The sequence below is a fragment of the Wolffia australiana genome, chromosome 6 (assembly GCF_029677425.1).
Source record: "Wolffia australiana isolate 7733 chromosome 6, ASM2967742v1".
Lineage (NCBI taxonomy): Eukaryota > Viridiplantae > Streptophyta > Magnoliopsida > Alismatales > Araceae > Wolffia > Wolffia australiana.
In genome coordinates, this window is record NC_135840.1 from 12339155 (window position 1) to 12359898 (window position 20744).

Consider the following 20744-nt stretch of genomic DNA (forward strand, 5'->3'; position numbering starts at 1 on the left):
GTCGTCGCCGTCACCCGCCAGCGCATTCAACCGTACAGTTGCCTGCAACCATTCACCGTGTGCATTTAGCACCCTTCGTGCACCTTGTGAATCCTCTCTGCATGCAGCCATAATCAACTGCCGTGATTGTTCAACAGTTGCTCTCGCCTACGCTAGGTTCTACCGTTTCTCTCTCTTTTAGCAGTATTATTACCTTCTAGAGTGCTGTCTTCCGCTATTTGTTTTCATGCCAGATCTAAAATATGACGCACATGATAGCCACTTTGTCGAGAGATAGGGTATTTTTTTTGTGGTTTCGGATTAACTTACTTGATAATGAGAGTTGTGGACGCTTTTGGCCATTGAGCTCCTCGCGACATCGGTATTCGAGTGATCTTCATGGGTCATTAGGAGTTTGATCGTAACGATCCTTGTCTTGGGAGTCAAGTGAATCGTAGTTCTATTTCAGTAGATTGCCTATGTTTTCTTGTTGCTAGTTACCTCTAAAATCATATACATATCGTGCATTTTACTCACTTTCCTTATGTTGTAATACGTGATGTACGGTCCCGACGACTACGTGTTACAGCATACCACTCAATCACCTCCGTAAGTTTCTTACTACATCCAAGCTATGATTTGTTTGAATCCCATGATTAGAGGCTCGTAAGGCATAGTAAAAATGTAGTCATCCATTCACGAGATGTCCTTGGTGTCTCAGGTCAGTGCATTAAACAATCATGGCATGAATCAACCTGATTAACGTTTAGGTATAATACCATTTTCATCAACCTGATTAACGATTAGGTATTTTACACCCGTGCTTGTAAGTTGGATTTGGAACTATGTTGCCATCAAGATCTGCAATGGAAATAAAAGGAGAGATACTGTCAATATTACTGAACTACACATATCTTGATGGAGGACCATCTCGAGGACGACGCCACGATGACGAAGAACCATCTCGAGGATGACGCGACGGGACGTCGTCAGCCACACCGAGCAGCTCGCGCCGACGCTCGCCACCCGGGGTTTAAGTACCCCGCGTAAGAACTTTTATTTTTTTACTTATGCTCATTTTCATGTGTGTTTGTATTTTCGGATTCGTGGACTGGGCCAATGTTGTTGGGCCCCGTCCTCGTCGTTTTTACTTTTTATGTTTGTATTTTGAATTTGTAAGGAGAGGCCAAACCACGTCTCGCGACGGTTCGTCCTCTCCCACGTTCACTTGGCACCCATCCTCACTATATAAGGGGATGGCATGCCCAAGGAACACCTTGGAGTCATTGTTGAAAAGTTTATTCACAATTCGTCTCCCCCCTATCGTAGAGAATAGTGTAGGGGGTTTGGCTAGCCCCACCCCACGTCGAGATCACTCCGTGGGTAGAGCCCACGTCTCTCCCTTCGAGATCACTCCGAGGGAGACGTGTTAAAGCGCACCGTCGAGATCCCTCCGGTGCGAGGAAAGAGTTTCAAGAAGCCGTCGCCATCAAGAATCGAAAGAGGCCTTCGTCGAGATTACTCCGGGGATCTTGGGAGATTCAAGAAGCGTCGCCGACACACCATCAACCGGGGAAATCTGCTCCGTCGAGGGAGCACGCCCCAGATCCATCAAGAACTCCTCTTTCTTTGAGGGTTCTTGGTTGTTACAGTTCAAGAAAGCCATTTCTTGGTACCTTTTCCCACGTCCACCATCCATTCCCCTTCCCATCGCATTCTTGGTCCCTCCTACCACATTCTTGATCCATTTCCCCGCGTTCTTGATCCCTTCCACGTTTTTGATCCATTTCCCCGCGTTCTTGATCCCTTCTTCCACGTTCTTGATCCATTTCCCCGCGTTCTTGATCCCCTCCTCCCACGTTCTTGACCATTTCTTCCCCCCCCCTCCCCACGTTCTTGATTCACCCAATTCTTGACCCTCTTCACCCTTGCACCCCTTCCCTTCCAACCTTTCTTGACTGTCCGCCCTCTCCCTCTTTCTTGAACTTCTTACCCCACCATCCTCACCCCTTCCTGCCCTGATCCTTCTCCTTCGCTCGCCCGCGTCATCCACCCCGCCACATTCCCCTGTGCGCGCGCCACCGCGTCTTTTTGGCTACGCGCGACAAGCGCCACGCTTACCCGGGCAAGACGCGCTTCACCAAGGCACAGCGCCACCTGCGCTGCAGCGCCACTCGCCTGCGCCCCGCGGCGGCGCCAGCCCACGTGCGGGACAAAGGTCGGCCGACCCAGCATCACCTAGTGCCTTCGCCGCCAGGCTATGAAACCTGCTGACCGGAATGTGTCGTCGCTAATCGATCGTACGACCCGAGCCGTCCACATTTCGCCTTCAACTCGACGGGATTACACGAATGCCTTGGACTAGCGATACCGAAAGGTCAGTCTCGTGTCCCCTCCATATTTCCAGCATTATTATCTTCTTCACTCTCGTCTTCCGCCATCGCGTCCTCTGCCATTATTTTCGTCATAAATCTCGGATAGGATAGCCACCGTCGTCGAGTGTAGGAATTCTTGAGGTTGATGGATTCTCGCTTGATTTTTAGACGCCGAACATTCGTGGGCCGTAAAACGCCCCTCACTAATTAGTCGTCTAGTAGGTCTAGCGGGTCATTGGGAATCTGATCCTAGGATCATTCCCCTCGTTGTCCGGTGTGACTTACACCTCTCACCCAACGATACCTACAACTGCTCATTCGTTCTTTCACTTCATGAGCTTGCATCTCACGCATCCATTCATTCCCTGTGACGTAATACGAGCCGCTCGATCCCGGCCGACATCGTATTACATCATCTGTTGTGGAGAAATATTCAATCCAAGGAGAGCTTTTTTCTCTTTTTCTTAACAAAATCAAAACACCTTCATCGTTGTCGTCATCATCACTGTCACCGTCACCGTCATCTTTATTATCATCTGCATTGTCTTCATCTTCATATTTATCATCACCCCCATTGTCATTGCCATTGTCATCGCCATCATCATCGTCATCGTCATAATTTATCTTCATTGCTATCGTCGTCGTCATATTTTATCTTCATCACTATCGTCATCGTCATATTTTATCTTCATTGCTATCGTCATCATCATATCTTATCTTCATTGCTATCATAATCACCATCATCATTGTCATATGTTATCTTCATCACTATCGGCGTCGTCATATTTTATCTTCATCGCTATTGTCATTACCCTCGTTGTCGTCATATTTTGTCTTCATCGCTATCGACATTACCCTCATCGTCGTCATATTTTATCTTCATCGCTGTCGTCATCACCATCATCATCATCATATTTTATCTTCATTGCTATCGTCATCATCATCTTCATCATCATATTTATGTTCACTAATATCGTCATCGGCATCCACATTGTTATCGTCCTCGTCATCGTAGTATTTTATCTTCATATTTTTGCATCATCATATGATGATGATGCAATCATCATCGTCATAATCATTGCATCATCATATTTTTAGTCATCATTACCGTCATCCCCACCATAATCGTCATCGTCATCTTTTTTTTTCATCATCATCTTGTTAAACCCTCTTCCGTCCCGTCATCCTCGACGAAAGACGGTTACGAAAACCCTACCGTCCCTCAGAAGAGCGAACTCCGCAGTGGAAGAAACCATCCACGGCGCCCGCCAGCAAATCTTGCGCAACGACGACGACTACGAAGAAGAAGAAGAAATCGGCCGATCAACACTTCGCGATCTCCGTCTCTTTCTCTCCTCTGTGATCTCTTTGTTAGGTTTTTAGTCTTACATTGTCGATTTATAGATTTCTCTGAATCACAGGTCTCATCGGGCGCGATGAAGGTGAGAATGATATCGCGTTCCACGGAGGACTTCACTCGCGAACGCAGTGGAGACATCCTGGTTTGTTCCTGCACTTTATGATCGTACTCTTGTAATTTCTCTAAATTGTCGGCACTGGCGTCAGGAACATGAAGTCTTCTGGTTGGTGTTGATTATAGTGGAAATTGTGTTTTATGTTTTTGCGTGATCGGGTGACGTCTCAGGATTGATTTGTTGTCTCAATTTTTTATTTTAGAAAGTGTTTAGGAATTATGATCCAGCTCTACGGCCGATGGCGAAAGCAGTAGAGTATCAGAGAGCTATCAATGCAGCGAAATTGGACAAGGTTGTATTAAAATTTTTAATTATTTTCTTCCCTGAGTACGTGAAGTTTTTGTGTTGTTCTAACGATAGTGGTTTAGATTTTTGCAAGGCCTTTTATTGGTGCTATGGATGGGCACGCTGATGGAGTGTCTTGTATGGCAAAAAATCCAAATAACCTGAAAGCTATATTTTCAGGCTCGATGGATGGAGGTGACACTCGAGCCTAAAACTATTTTACTGCTGTGACTTTACTCTTTTCAAACCTGTAATTATCACGTGATTTTTAAAGCTTTGCGTTTGTATTCTAGCCATTTTTTTCAGTGAGTCCGAGCAAGGAGAATGATACTCTTGAATCTTCTCATTTTTTTTAAAATATTTGAATCTTCTAATTTTTTTCAGTGTGAAGTCATCGCAAAATCTGATTAGTTCGTTGAGGTTGATAAGATCGATCTTCTGACTAAGGGAAAAGAAAATATATTTTTGCATTCAACAGAATGACTTATGTGTTCTTAAACAAAAACACAGAATTGTTTACATCATTTAACATAAAATATGATGGAATAAGCTTCATTCTTATGCGTAATTGTACTTTTCATGACGAAGTTCTTAGTGGAAAAGTCATCATCATCGGAGGATCGAGGGTCAGAACATGGTTAACACTGAATAACGGGTTGCTAGTTTAGGATGGAAATGATAGGTGGCGATATGCATAAGTTGGGATATGAAGTTGAATATTTTATGTATTTCTGGAACTGACAGCGTGCTATTTTTCTATGTTTCTTCTTTGCCGTATATGAATTTAATTTTTGAATTGAAAATAATATTTCGTTCCTCTTAAAGCACAGATCAACTTGCAAATGGAGGTTTAGAAATTTTTGCATCTGAGGTTGTTTGGCTGGTCAATTTTGTAGTCAATCAGGTTTCTTAGGAATGTGAAAAGATACCTCCTGTGTTCAATTAAGTTATTTTATCTGTAAAAAATCGATTAGTGAACTTATTTTACCTGTAAATCAGGCGCGCTTTATATTTTTGGCTTGTAAAATTTGAGATCCGTCCTTGGTTAAGTTTACTTTTAGTGGAAGTACAATCTTCCCTCTTCAGCTTGGTGATCTTCTTTTTCTTTATTTTTCGACAGATATTCGCCTGTGGGATATGGCAACCAGGTATTGTACTAAAATTATTAAGTGTCTTTAGCTTTTTTTAATTTGACTACTTCGGCTATTACCAATTCCTAGTTTTTTTTGTGGAAATACTTTCAGAATTTTAAAATAATAAGGTTTAATCTTACAACTATTTGGATCTTTTTTCCATATCGGAATTATTACTGTCAATAATTAACTTATTTTTTTGATCTTTTGTCAAGATTGTGCTTTGGATTATCTAAAAAACTTCTCTGATATGCATAACAGGCGAACGGTTTCTCAGTTCCCTGGTCACAAAGGAGCTGTAAGAGGTTTGACAGTATCCAGTGATGGAAATATTCTTGTATCATGTGGCACTGATAGCACGTGAGTCCTTGGCAAAACATTCATTATCTCTCTTCCTAATCGTCTCTTAAGAATTTCGGTGGTATTTTGGTTTTATCCGACATGGAAAAATTCTTCAACCCTATATCGTCACGTGTTGTTCTGGTGGCAGGGTCCGACTATGGAGCATCCCCCCTCCAGGAGATTGGGAGTACGAAAAATCTATCAACATTGTCTCAGAAGTATGCACTTATCTCCATTTCAACTCTGCAATGTCGATTGCATCATCTAACGGTTACTTTCTAAAAAAATTACAGGCCGTGGCTGTTTTTTCCTGGAAGCATGCTTTCTGGTGAGTTCAAGGGTCTCTCTTTGTAAACACGATTAATTGTTTCCTTAGACCTTACACAAGGCATTTGTTCATTCAGGGCAGTTGATCATCAGTGGAGTGGCAATTTTTTTGCTACAGCGGGTGCCCAGGTTGATATATGGGATCACAACAGGTTTGATAGATTACATTTCCTGACATGGAGAATTTGTGTCTGATCTAAACTTAGTTTCTTATCTTATCTTCGATATATTTTTTTGACACGAAGGTCTGAGCCTGTGAACACGTTCGGATGGGGAAATGATACTTCTATTTCAGTGCGCTTTAATCCTGGGGAACCCAATTTACTGGCAACGTCGGCCAGGTAAGAATAAAAGTTTTGCTGAATGTGTAAATTGTTGAATTGGGCTGTGAATTAGATAACCCTTGTATCGTTACCTGAATTAGATGACTTTGAATCACTTTGGATTGCTAATGAAAATTTCCTCTAATTGTGTCACTGATATCTTAGTTTGAGCCACGATTGTGGTCGTTGACTCATTTAACTCTGAATGCTAAAATATTCATGAAAAGAGCTCGGAGAGGTGAATGTATTGTCTTTAAATCTTCACAAAATCTTTAATTAAGTTCATTGTGGCCCATGAAGAGGACGGTGTAACTAGTTGTCTGTGAGTCCTTCCATTTCCGTTTAGTCTCGTGGCCTTTGGATACTGTTTTGGTTAATTTTATTGTCAGATAAAATTTTAAACGAACGCTTGAATTCTACTTGGTAGCTTCTCTTGACATATTTTTTACCAGAACTTAACATTGTTCTCTTGCAGTGACCGGAGTATAGTGATCTATGATTTGCGTATGTCATCGCCAGCTAGAAAGCTTATCATGAAGGTGATGAAATTTAGTTCCTTGTCAATTTTCTTCGAACGATATTCAACCGTAATTATGTCATCATTTTTTGTTTGTTACTTGGTCATGTGGTGTCAAGATCTATCGCAGAAATAGTGTTTGAGGAAGATGACGAAAATCATCATCGTCATCCAAAACCCATAATTGTCATTCGTCGCCAACATTGATGGTGATAATTTTCTGACCTTATCAATGTCCTGGTTCCAGACTATTGATGATGATGATGATGATTTTGCCATCACCTCTCATTGTGTTAGATCAAGAGAGGGAGAATGGAGGGGATGACAAGGCAAAATCGTCATCATCACGCCACTTGAAGCCGATGCTGGTTTTGTCATAATCATTTTCATCCCGGTGAGGACAAATTACAACTTGTCATTGCCATCGATGATGGCCAATGCAAACCCCCCGGTGGGAAAGAGAGATTGATGGATTGGCAACCAAGTCAACAACATTCTTGACTACACAACTCAGGGAAAAGCTTCTTGAATTTCAAGAGAATCTGTCCTGAGGCCCAAATGAGGGAAATATCCCTGATAGAGGTTGGGGATCCTAACATGGTAATCATCGTCTACGATTTAAATGCTATTGTAGCTTTAGAATGATTGTTTTTTAAACATTTTAAAAACGGTACGATCGTTTGATAGATAACTAGGATTTCATTGTGAACCTTTGCACTCAGAGAAGCTACATCTATTGCACTGCTGGCTGCAGACTTTTGTACTGGGAAACAAGGAATCTTGATCACATCTTTCATCAAGTTTGCTTGTAGTTTAATGTCAAGAACAAACTATAATCTCACTCTTATTTTATTTTCTTTAAAACTTCATAAAATGCACCATAAGTGGCCTGCCCTTCTCTGGGATCCAATATATCAAATGTTCTTTGCGTGTTGATGCCATGTTCTTGATATTTTCCTCTGCAGACAAAAACTAACTCGATATCGTGGAACCCAATGGAGCCAATGAACTTCACAGTTGTAAGTAAATTCGTTGTGATAGGATTGAATCTTTTGTTATATTCAGAATTTAGCGAAATGCATTTCACAGCTATAAGTTTGTTGTCACGGCGTTCAAGCACCTGCAATTTCATTTTTCCTGTCAGGGGAGCTTCTTAAGTTTTTTGTTATCAATTTATAACGCTTTCTATTAATTCTTGGCCTTTTCACGTTGTTCTTCTAATTCTGGTCATATAACGTGTTTTATACTCTGCAAAGTTTAGTTTTTGAATTTCATGTACAAATAATAGTAAGCGGAACGAGAGTAGAAATAGATCGCATACCTGACTTAGCGTTTATAATAAATATAGGCAAATGAAGATGCCAATTGCTACAGCTATGATGGCAGGAGGCTGGACGAAGCCAAATGCGTGCATCAGGATCACGTTTCTGCTGTGTGAGCATCCCAAATTGTTTCGTTTTTGGAAATTTTTTAATCAGTTGAAATCTGAAATTTGCATCATCGTTTCTCACCCAGGATGGACATTGATTATTCTCCGACGGGTCGGGAATTTGTTACAGGCTCTTACGATAGAACAGTGAGTGCCACGGATTTGAAAATTGGATTTTCTATTGGAATTGAATTCAAGTCATTCGTTAATTACTTTATCTTTTAAAGGATATTCGTTCAGAACATTGCTTTATCAATTTTAGTAAACGTTATGTATTTCAGGTGAGAATTTTCCAATATAATGGCGGTCGTAGCAGAGATGTTTATCACACCAAGAGGATGCAGAGGTCCATAAATCACACCAAGCATACATTCCTTTATATTATCCTTGCAAAATATTTGAGTTCACTGAATGATTTTAAAAAAGAACAGTGTATTCGCCCAAAATTCTTACCATATGTATTATTTTTTCTGTAGGGTATTTTGCGTAAAATACAGCTGTGATGGGACTTATCTAATTTCTGGGAGTGACGATACTAATCTTAGGTTATGGAAAGCCAAAGCTTCAGAACAACTTGGCGTGGTGAGCATCTCTTCTGACATTTAACCATGGATAAAGACATCTAGCATTTCATAAAATGTTCTCTAAGCTTTCTGGAAATTTCTTCCCGTTTAGTCATTGATGTCCTCTCATGATAATTATAATTTATTCAATATCAATGACAGTTAATCAGTTATTATTCGTGTTTTTTTTCTAGCTTCTCCCGAGGGAAAAGAAAAACCATGAGTACCACGAAGCTCTCAAGGAACGTTACAAACATCTTCCTGAGGTGAATCGTATTATAAGGTAACTTCTCTTTCCCAAACACAGAATCATATATTTCAACACAATATGTTTGCTCATTACAAAGGTTGATTTTTAAAAGTTAGGAAACGAAATGAAAAAAAATCGGGGGGGAAGGGGGGGGAAGAGGGAGAATAGAAGAAGAGAGATGCCAAAGTCAATTTAACTGGAGGGTTCGCCAACCTTATATATAGAAGCATTAAGAAAGATAAATTATGACGGAGGCCCAACTTGCAGAAAATATTGAAATGTAGAAAATGTTATCATTACATTAGAAAGTATTCAATAACTGGTTGAAGAGAAGAATACAATAGGAACTCTCATTGTTTATCGGTCACTGTATCTAGAAACTGTAGTCCTCAATCTTGCATGTTTCCCTGGTAGAAAATGAAGAAATAGTAAAATGTGAGAATTTACCGCTCTCTTTTTTTGTTCTGCATTATTTCGTGCTTCGTTATTCATTCATCCATTTTGAGTGTTATGTCTCAACCTGTTTATTCTTTTTGAAATGAGCAAATATTCCCGGTTTCACAGTCATATATTAATGAGCAAGCAAATATTCCGGGTTTTATTTACCAGGATAATAAATGATTAAGGACGCTCACGAGGTTACCCAATTTCTCTCTTAATTTATACCCCGTATTTTGCATTTTTATTGGCATTTTAATTTTCCCCTCAGGATCTCAATCAGCATGTTGAAGGACAATGTCGATGCGCTAATTCCCTATCCAGTTCTTTTTATTTAAAAGAGGACAATTTCCCGGAACTAAAGAATATAATGATTTCTAGGTGGAACAGAGCACCACATCATAGTCAATCACATTGACCTTTGCAATATCCTCTAAATTCTTTGCAGTGTGAAGATAGATAGTTCGAATATAGTGTGAAGATCATGAGAGAGAAATACCTGGTCGTTTTTGACAAAAAATATTATCCTTTTCAGGCATAGGCATCTACCCAAGCCGATTTACAAGGCTGCCAACTTGAGACGAACAATGGTGGAGGCTGAGAGGGCCAAAGAGAAGAAGAGGAAGGCCCACAGCGCCCCCGGAAGCATCTCGACTCAGCCGTATCGGAAGAGGAGGATCATCAAAGAAGTTGAATGAGTATCATACCTGCCCTTTTCCTCGCAAAATTTTGGTTCAATTTAGATGTCTGCTTTGTATTTATTTTACTTTTCCGCATTCTACTCGTTATGGATATTATTATTTCTTCTGTACAGTGTTCTTTTTTTTTCTTGAGAGATTTATGGATGATTCCCTTTGTTTAAATTGCCTATGTGTAATCATTTGTGAATAGGGTTGTAGTACGATCCTCTACCCCCAAAGGGTATCTTAGGAATTTAGCCCACTAGGGGCATTTTAGCAATTTCATGTTTAGGGTAGATTGCTTACTTTCCTTATAAATAAGTTCAACCCTCCATTGAGGAGGGCAGTCAAGACTTATGGTAAGATCGGCCTCTTGGCTCACTATCTCGATCCTCCCTGTCTCGGTCCTGTCCCCTTGACCATCTAGCGATCCCCTATCCCCGTGGTCGTCTCACCAGATCTTCAGCCGGCTCCCCTCTGATCCGATCCCTACCCTTGCCGTTCGGTTCTCTTCTCGTCTCCGGCGATCCCCGTCCCCGTGATCGTCAACCCTTCACTGCGTCATCAGGCGGCTCGTCCTCGGTCAATCCCTGTCCCCATCTGTTCGACCTCTCTCTTCATTCCAGTTTCGACTCTCCTACCCCGGGAACGTCTATCTCGCATCGCCCTCCAACCTCCTCCCGATACGAATCTAGATCAAGGTTCGTATCAGGTTGTGATTCCTCATGTTTAATTGGGTTTGGCTTTATCTTCATCTGCCAGCTATCCTCTATCACTGCCCCCTGCTCTATCTTTTCGTTTTTTCTCTTGCTTTTGACTTGTATCTCCTCTATTAAGTGCTGCTCAGTCCATTTGTCTATCCTGATTAGGTTATGATTGATTCTCAGGATTTTAGTGAATTTTCAGGCATAGTTAAATGTCTGCTGTGTATTTGAATTTTCCATATCTTCCCTATTGTTGTGGGTATTATCTTTTCTGTATAATGGTGTTTTCCTGTCAACCGTGCTCCCCTTTTTCATGAGAGTCTCAGGTTAGTGTGGATGATATTAACCCTGCATAAAAGGTTATGACAAATTCCCATCTTTACAATGGTGGAGGCATTTCTTATTTAGCTCCTTGAATTTCACCTGCATTTCTCTCAATGATTCATTGGGTCCCTGGATGAATTATCTTAGAGCTCTCTTAGACACACTAGTCTTTACAACAAAAATTCTTCAAAAATGCATTTTCCATATCTTTCCAAGAATCAAAACTAATGGATATGGAAGCAAGCCAATTGTGAGCTTTATATCAATGAATAAATGGAAATAATCTCATTTCAAGAACTTCGTTAGTGATGTTACAAAAATCAAAGGTTTGACAAAGAACAGCGAAGTCTTCTAAATTCTTTTAAGGTTCCCCTTGGGATAAACCATGAAAAATTGGAAGAACTGAATCATATGATGATATATCTTAAAATTCTAACAATCAGACCATTAATTTTGGTAGACAGTTCATACCCTAGGGGAGTTGAATACTCATTCAACATCTGACTCTATTTATTGGCCCTCCATTATGGTTAATAAAAAATGAAGGTTTCCCCACGTTGGAGCTTCATTTCCTAATTCATGCTGGCAAAGTGGTCTGCCATGGTTCATTGTTTATAAATATGAATAATGATGCTTCTATAAAAATAAGTAAAAATGGAAAATAGAAAAAATGTACTTGTTTCTAGAGTTTTAAGAAGATTTTGTGAGCTGATTTCCTATCAAAAAATATAAGCTACATAAAAGAAATCACCAGAGAAATAACAGAATTTGTGAGGTGTTCTAGATTGAAATGATTTGTTTGAATTTTATATTATATTTTATTTTATGGAAATTTATGAAATTAAAATCATATAAAAATATTTATAAGTAAAAAATATATTATAAATTCATTTAAATATTTTTAATGAATTAGTTGATTTTCGCTTGTAGAAGTATATACCACACTGTCAATGTGCCAAGAAAAATTGGCTAAGAGATGAAATTGGAGGAGAGAATATCAGATGGCTGTGATTGGTCCAAATTCAAACAATGATATCTAACCATCCAAGAGTTTCTGGCTGAAAATTTGAGGGTATTTCCATCTTTCCTTTACAATCCACTTAGATCTATAAATGGAACCTTTAATCCTTGTCAAAGGACACCTTTGTATTTTGCTCTTAATTAAGACTAACGTAGTGATTTGCTCATTCAAAATCTCGTTTGGGTTCGTTCTTGTACCCCAAGAGCGAAGGAGTGAAGAGTGACATTTAGATCAAGACACATGAAGAAAAAGTACCACTTGGCCTGTTAGGCACATGATGACGAGTTTATTGTTATCTTCGTCTTTTCCTTACTCAAATCGTCATCTTTTTTCCTAGGTTATCATCATCTGTTGCTGGTCAGCGTGTATCTGCGTCCATCTCCGTCACACCAGTAATGGTATATTCGTCATCACTCTCCCGGCTCTGTTGCTCGTTGGTGCATATTAGCCATCATCTCCATTGCTCAATTCATCCGCTCCACTTCACTCACATCACTCTCCATCTACCGTCACCCATCACTGCCAAAGTGTCGGCTAAGGTATTTTAAATTTGAGTTAAATGGTATTGTCTACTATTAAAATTATAAAAAATGTTCTATAAAATATGGATAAATTAGGTTAAATATGAATAGCATTTTATGTCCTCCTGTAATTTTTTCATAGTTTGCTTTCTTTAAATTCAATAAACTCTAAAAGTAAATATTAAAATCCAAAGAAAATAAATTAAAGATAAAATTTTCTTACTCAATAGTTGGTCCCTATGGATTTGACCTTTAATCATAGATATTGTTGTATGAACCAGAAGACTTAAACGACATATTTAACCCTAATTTCTGGTTCATCGTGAGGTGAATGGAGGGGAGAAAATATCATATTCTTAACATAATAAGGATAATACATGTGTACATGGTGGCATTTCAGCGCGCACCACACATTTTTGGAAAAAAAAACCAATTAAAGATGGACTTATCAGCGTTGCATGTACACGTGGGTACCACATGTACATGGGGCACCATGAATCTCATGACACATCGTCGGCGCTGCGCTTTGTGACCAGTTAAAGGAGAAAATAATTATAACATATTTAACATTTTAATTCAGATCTAATTGGTTTTTGCATCACATTTATTGCATATAAAATGACTCCTTTTTATTGGGCCACTTCTTTGCTGCAAATAAATAATAAGAAAAAGGCTCCACTCATTAGTGTCATTATGACATCGCTGATTGTGATGTCATGATGGTATAATTTTAATGAGTGGCTGATGCCAAACATTAATAAAAATTAAACTTTGATGAACTAGGTACTGTCTGTTCATTCAGTCATTCTTTTCCCCAAGTTCTATTAAAACCCAAACGGATTATTCCGATGTATAAAATATAAATACCTGCTAATATAACCTTCCGAACCACAATTTATTATTTTTTTCAGTCAGGTCTTTCACTTTTTTATAAGGATTAAATTTGACTGATAAAAAAATTTCAAAAAAATCACAATTTTTTAGGAAAAAAAATATTGGACTCCTTCGTTTCTATGGTTAGTTAAATGGTGAGATCCTTTCTATATAGCTGAGCTCTTTCTCCCATCCCATTTGATCAATGTATTTGGTAACTTTTACAGTTAACACTTTTTTGCTCTACCCAATAATTTTTGGTTATAGGTTTTTTCACAATGAGAGCTTTCTATACAATGACATCATTTTAGTGTAAAAATTGATATCATTCTAAAAATTGACGTAAACATTTTAGACTTTATAATTTACATATAAAATCATTTTAGTGTAAATAAACAAGGAAAATCATAATATTGATCTAATAATAGGTATGTTATCATCCATCTACTATACTGCATTGGCCCTTATCTAGGACCACTGTACCACTGTGAATCATTTGTCATACTTATGATATACAACTATCATTCCATAGATAAGAATAGCTCTTCCATCCTAATCAGTCATTGGATTGATATTGGGTGAAGATAAGCCCTAACAAGGGTGTTCCCAGCCCATTGTCATATACCACACCATTTCATCATTATTGTGCTTGAGATAAGACACATGCATCCTTCTCTGTCGGGCTGAAAATTAGCTATATTTCTTTTTCTGTCTCTAGTCTAGCCTGTCTGCTAAAATATTCCCTTTTTTTGGTTTCCAGTCTGGTCCGTTTTCTAGAGATATTCCTTTCTAGCATGTTATTGTATCCCACATCATTCCTTGTGTGTCCACCAGAATAAGATAAAATATAGACCCATTTATTAGTAGGGAGGTCCATTTAGCATAAGAACAAGAACTTGTTGAATAGAAGATATGAATAGATATGGTTTTAAGTGAAACAAACTCTTCCATATGAGAAGGATGCCACCCGATATGTTCATCATCCTTTCCCACTTTTCTCCTCTAAGATATGCCAGTAACATAACATCCCAGACGCCCTACTCCTCACGTGGTGCCTCATAAACACCCTATTTGGGTGTCTCAAGAACCAGAACTTGGATTTAAAATACTCATATTCAGCTTAAGATTTAAGCAATAGTAATTACTTTTTATAATACTTTTTTCTTACAATAGAGAGTGAATAATGGTTGATCAACAGGGAGCAGGTACTCGATCACTGTATAATAATTTAGTGGTATTTTATGTTTCTTTATGATACTTAAATTCCATTTAATGAAACAAAAGTTGCGAAATGCAATTTCAATAAATGAAAGAAAAATTTACATACGACATTCAGGTATTTCAATAAAACATTAGGAAAGGCCTACATTCAAAGTGTAGAGAACTGATAAATGGTTAAGTATTATCTTTACATTTTCCTCCACGTTTCAAATATTAGCCGAAATTGAATATAATAAGAGCCAACCAAACTCTCCGCAGCCAGCTGAGACGACACTCCAAACTCGGGGCATCCTCCGAATATTCTTTATTTACCGTTTTGATTTAAAATTGGGTGGAGGCCGCGCGCACGCAGGCCCCCGCTACCACAAATTATGACGCCCACTCTCCCACTTGGGGAGATGGTAGCCGGGCGCCCCTCCCAAGTGCAATGGAGGTTACGCGGCTAGGCCACAGGCCTTCCTGATCACCCGTAGACCCCGTCCAGGTAAGTATGGAATCCGTTGCAGCCCGCTCTTTATTTATACCCTCTCTTGCCTGGCCCAACACAATCTCCCCAATATGGGATTATTATACATCACCCATTTCTCTCCTTTTTCCCGGCTTCGTGAAGTATTTTGCCAAAGGTTCGCGATATTTACATATACATGTTATATAGAGGGAAAGTTTCCAAACATGGAAAGATACGATGAGAATACGCAAATTTCGCTCACGGTAGACCTCAACATTTTCCCATGTATCTGAAAATAGACTTATGTAAATGTACATTCGTTAACATAAAAATGGCTTAGTATAAAGTTTTAAGAAAAAGAAACAGATTATGAAGGAACATGTTAGAAGAAGAATTTCGTACCCATGATTTGAGAAATAAATCTGAGAATATTCCGTCAACTTTCGTCCGCGTACCCATAAAATTGAACGCGTTATAAAGCAAAGAGGTTTATTCCTCTTGAAAATGTTTTGTTTTCGATTTATCGTTTTGAGTTTGACTATCGTAAAATTAGATGACTATATCATTTTATAACTCGCTAATCCTTACAAAATCCAATCAGAGGATCTTCAAGGTTTCCAAAATCTGAGAAATAAATCTGAGAATATTCCATCAACTTTCGTCCGCATACCAATAAAATTGAACTCGTTATAAAGCAAAGAGGTTTTTTCCTCTTGAAAATGTTTTGTTTTAGATTTATCGTTTTGAGTTTGACTATCATAAAATTAGATGACTATATCATTTTATAACTCGATAATCCTTACAAAATCCAATCAGAGGATCTTCAAGGTTTCTAAAAATGTATTTATATATTTATGTATATATGCATGTATCTATGTATATTAATGTTTGTATGTTTATACTTGTATGAAAAGAATGCTCATGAAATAACACCTCAACATTTTCCGGGCAGGCAGAAGAAGATAATACAGACCAATTTCAGCTTTCCCAAGAACAGTTGCTTCAGGGCCAATCCCTTCCCCTTCTTACTATCATAAAATCAAATGTCTGTATCATTTTATAACTCGCTGATCCTTAACACTACCCAATTAGAGGCTCTTCAAGGTTTCCAAAAATGTATGTATGTATCTATTTATGTATATATGCATGTATCTATGTATATATGCATGTATATGTGTATGTACTTATATATGTATTGATGTATGTATGTATATATGCATGAATCTATGAATGTATCCATGTATGTGTTTATATATGTATTGATGTATGTATGTATATAATTATGTACAAATGTATATATATATATATATATAAATGTAGTGATGTATGTATGTATGTATGTATGTATGTTTATATACATTATCTATCTATGTACATAAATGTATGAATAAGAATTCTCTTGAAATAACACCTCGACATTTTCCGGGCAGGCAGAAGAAGATCATACAGACGATGGAAACAGACGGAGGACGAATTACTACTTTCCTAAGAAGAGTTGCTTCAGGTCCAATCCCTTCATCTTCTTCCTGTCCCTCCGCAAGTACCGCCTGCACTCACCCTTCTCTCTCGCAGACCCACTGCGCGAGCACGGCGTACTGTTGGCGCCTCTCTCCGCCGCGGCCTCGGCGGCGTCGCTACCGTTCACTCCATACGAGCGGCTTCTTAAGAAAGGCCAGAGCCTTATCCCAATCTCCGCCTTCTTCTCCCCACCTCTGAACTTCTCTCCCCATCGCTTGGACGAAGAAGAAGAAGAAGAAGTAGAAAAAGAAGAAGAAGAAGTAGAAAAAGAAGAAGAAGAAGAAGAAGAAGAAGAAGAAGAAGTAGAAAAAGAAGAAGAGGAAGAAGAAGAAGAAGAAGAAGTAGATAAAGAAGAAGAAGAAGAAGAAGAAGAAGTAGAAAAAGAAGAAGAGGAAGAAGAAGAAGAAGAAGAAGTAGATAAAGAAGAAGAAGAAGAAGAAGAAGAAGTAGATAAAGAAGAAGAAGAAGAAGAAGAAGAAGTAGAAAAATAAGAAGAAGAAGAAGAAGAAGTAGATAAAGAAGAAGAAGAAGTAGATAAAGAAGAAGAAGAAGTAGATAAAGAAGAAGAAGATAAAGAAGAAGAAGAAGAAGAAGAAGAAGAAGTAGAAAAAGAAGAAGAGGAAGAAGAAGAAGAAGAAGAAGTAGATAAAGAAGAAGAAGAAGAAGAAGAAGAAGAAGAAGAAGAAGAAGTAGAAAAATAAGAAGAAGAAGAAGAAGAAGTAGATAAAGAAGAAGAAGAAGTAGATAAAGAAGAAGAAGAAGAAGATAAAGAAGATAAAGAAGAAGATAAAGAAGATAAAGAAGAAGAAGAAGAAGTGCTAGAATAAGAAGAAGAAGAAGGAAGGCAAGAAGAAGAAGAAGAAGTGCTGGAATAAGAAGAAGAAGAAGGAAGGCAAGAAGAAGAAGAAGAAAAGCAATACGAAGAAGAAGAAGAAGAAGGAAGGCAAGAAGAAGAAGAAGAAAAGCAAGAAGAAGAAGACGATGAAGAAAGACAAGAATAAGATAGCGATAACGATGATGGTGGGGTTAGCGCTGTGATTGAACTTGGAGGGCGTTGGAGAGGAAGGAGAAAGCCGTCGCTGAAGAGCTCGTCCGCAGAGATGAATTGTGGACCGTCCGATGGGAGTGGGCTACGCCAGAACTCAAACTCCGGCGAGGATGAACTGGAGCTCCCTGGGTCTTTTTCCCCTTCAACTTCTATGGAAGGAGACATGGCCATTATCCTAGAGAGAGAGAGAGAGATAGAGAGAGAGAGCTTAGCCGACTGTAGTGTACATGTACATGTTGGGTTGCTTTGTTGTTCTTAGTAAGAGGATAACGTAGAAAGATTGAGGAGAGGATTGAAAGCCAGACAGTTCCAACTTAGGTTTATCACGTGGCTTGTGTCGATTGGAGGACCCACGATAAGATTATAGGTTTAGAGGGGGAAAGTAGAAGATGGGGAGTAAGTGTCTGTGTATGTACGTAAGAGAGAGAGAGAGAGAGAGAGAGAGAGAGAGAGAGAGTGGGGGAAAGAAAGAGAGAGTTAGTAAGGGAGAGAGAGTATGGGGGAAGAAAGAGAGAGAGAGAGAGAGTGGAGGGGGAGATAGAGGGAGGGAGGGAGAGAGAGAGAGAGAGAGAATGGAGAGGGAGATAGAGGGAGGGAGAAAGAGAGAATGGGGGGGAGATAGAGGGAGGGAGAAAGAGAGAATGGGGGGGGAGATAGAGGGAGGGAGGGAGGGAGGGGGAGAGAGAGAGAGAGAGAGAGAGAGAGAGAGGGAGGGGAGGAAAGAGAGAGAGAGAGAATGGAGGGGGAGAGAGAGGGAGGGAAAGAACGAGAGAGAGAGAGAGAGGGAGATAGTAAGAGAGGAGAGAAAGAGAACGGAAGGGGGAAAGGGAAAGAGGGAGAAAGAGAGTAAATTCTTTTCTGCTTAGCCGTCGGTAGTATGGGTTCCTCTGTTGTCCTTAGAATCAGAAACGTATAAAGATTTGAGTATGAGAGGATTGAAAAGCCGAGAAAATGAGTTGATATCACGAGGAAATGAGTCGATTAGAGGACCCAGGATGAGATTATACAACTGGTTTTTGGAGAAAAGGTTTAGAGAGGGCGAGTTGAAGATGGGGAGTAATTGTCTGTATCTTTGGCAGGAATTGGGGGACAGGGGAACATGGTCCCCCATACGCCAACAAAGAAAGACCCACGGAGTGACAAGTGAGTAAGAGACGTCCAGTCTTGGAAAAAGACCTCTTTTATCCCCACTCGAGTACAACTGTACAAGATAACTATTTCTAGTGGCAGACAGGCATCCCCTCGTAGAGATATATAATGGCCTCCTAGAGATATATAAATAGATAGATAGATGGATAGATAGATGGATGGATGTATGGATGGATAGATAGATAGATTGATAAATAGATAGAGATATAGATTGATAAATAGATAGAGAGAGAAAGAGACCAATCTTAAAGGAAAATAATAAAAAAGAAAGTTTCCTTAAAGAGATTGGTGCAAGGTTGTAAAGATGGCCTCGTTATCCACACATCCAGTTGGATGGTGCCAATCATAGTAGTTATTCTGATGGAAATGGGAATGAGAAAGAAGAAATCTTTTTTTCTAGAAATATGGACAAATGGAAGCTTAACTCCTAAAGAAGCACTCCACAAAGCTTCTCGTATTTTGATTGATTTATTTTATTCTGTTCCTACATGCAGATGACAAGGATATCCATTTAGAAGAAAATAAGAGAAGATTTACACTACATCTTTTTTGCCTTCCATGATAAATTAACTAACTTAATGAAAACAAATAGGAAATATCATTAAAGTGTATTTTATTGACCGATTTGAATAGCCTTCCGGATCTTTTAACTGTACAGATACATTTTGAGTATACTATGTTAAGGCCTTCCACTTGTGAGATTAGGACGTTTTTAATGAATATGTGGGTACTAATTGGGTTTCTTAGTAGAATCATAGTGGATTTCCATTAGAATAACTGGACAAGTAAATTAACATAATATGCCTTCCTTGATTGTATAATATATCTTAATATGTGTGGGAAAAGCTTCTACAGTGAGGTCATGCATTAATACGTGGAAATGAAGGAGAGTGCCATTGTGGAAATGACCAATATGATCAATAGTTGATATGGATAAGCTAATGATATCCTACAAGTAGTGGATATCAAACAGCATTCAAATTTTTTGTCTAATCTTCATATTTCTCAAGAGTCCAGTGGCATGGGAGAGGGCAATATAAATTCCTACACGATTAATATCACAATGGAACTCCATTTCTAAGGTGACTAATCGAGAGACAAAGGAGAGGTATCACTGAAAGTATTAATTGCCTTTCTCCTCCCTTTAATATTACTTTTTTTTCTCCCCACAACAAAGGTCTTATGAGTGAAATAACAAGAATCAATCACATTATTTCCAAAGAATGCACTGGAGAGGAGAGTTCAAAAGTATGTCCTAACCTGTGCATCACTCTGTTTTGGACAAGCATCATACATAGGTTTTTGCTGATTTCTTTCTTGATTCTCATGTTCTCCTCCGTATGCTATATTAGGAACACAAATTTGCCATCATCAATTCTCATTTTCTTTCTGACAATCCATGCGCTGAACCCTACATGAGCCCGTGCTCTATCTATTTATGCACTTTTTGCCGGAAACTGCTGATAAATCGCATGCCTCCATCCATTTCATTCCTTAAACACTTACCATATCATTATCCATAATCCCCACGTATATAGATCCGGATCATCTCGGAGTGGATGAAGGACGGTACGGGACAAATTTCGTCCCATCCTACGTCCGACATAAGATCAGGGACAAAGGACGGGACGGTTTTTCGTCCACCAACAAAAAATTCGTCTCGTTCAATAATATCGGGATGATTTTTTGTCCCGTCCAGTCCTCCCCGGATGAGTTTTTGTCCCAAAAGTTGTCCCGGGACAAAAAACACATTTTATATTTTTAATATATTATAATTGGTTATAATATATTATAAATTGTA

At 38.9% G+C, this 20744-nt stretch overlaps 1 protein-coding gene and 1 non-coding gene across 2 annotated transcripts; one reads left to right on the top strand and one right to left on the bottom strand.

Moving 5' to 3' along the window:
• Positions 1-3541: 3541 nt before the first annotated feature.
• LOC144704778 (WD repeat and SOF domain-containing protein 1) lies at positions 3542-10243 on the top strand. Its single transcript, XM_078577303.1, has 18 exons — positions 3542-3696; positions 3776-3856; positions 4032-4121; positions 4198-4309; positions 5235-5262; positions 5509-5607; positions 5738-5807; positions 5883-5917; positions 5994-6068; positions 6162-6257; positions 6715-6778; positions 7722-7775; positions 8105-8190; positions 8272-8332; positions 8467-8531; positions 8662-8767; positions 8943-9031; positions 9972-10243. Exons 2-18 carry the CDS (start codon positions 3791-3793, stop codon positions 10132-10134), a joined length of 1359 nt encoding a protein of 452 aa, XP_078433429.1. The 5' UTR covers positions 3542-3696; positions 3776-3790; the 3' UTR covers positions 10135-10243.
• A 4868-nt stretch (positions 10244-15111) lies between these two features.
• On the bottom strand, positions 15112-15272 carry LOC144705042 (U1 spliceosomal RNA). The gene has a single exon (XR_013581949.1). It is a non-coding gene; the product is annotated as a U1 spliceosomal RNA (small nuclear RNA).
• Positions 15273-20744: the final 5472 nt, after the last annotated feature.

What these genes read in the sequence shown, in the direction of transcription:
- LOC144704778 (XM_078577303.1), top strand. Translation starts at nt 3,791, where the DNA reads ATGAAGGTGAGAATGATATCGCGTTCCACGGAGGACTTCACTCGCGAA. An exon ending in TTCAGGCTCGATGGATGGAG is followed by an intron (nt 4,310 to 5,234) that starts GTGACACTCGAG and finishes ATTTTTCGACAG; the next exon opens with ATATTCGCCTGTGGGATATG. An exon ending in TTACTGGCAACGTCGGCCAG is followed by an intron (nt 6,258 to 6,714) that starts GTAAGAATAAAA and finishes GTTCTCTTGCAG; the next exon opens with TGACCGGAGTATAGTGATCT.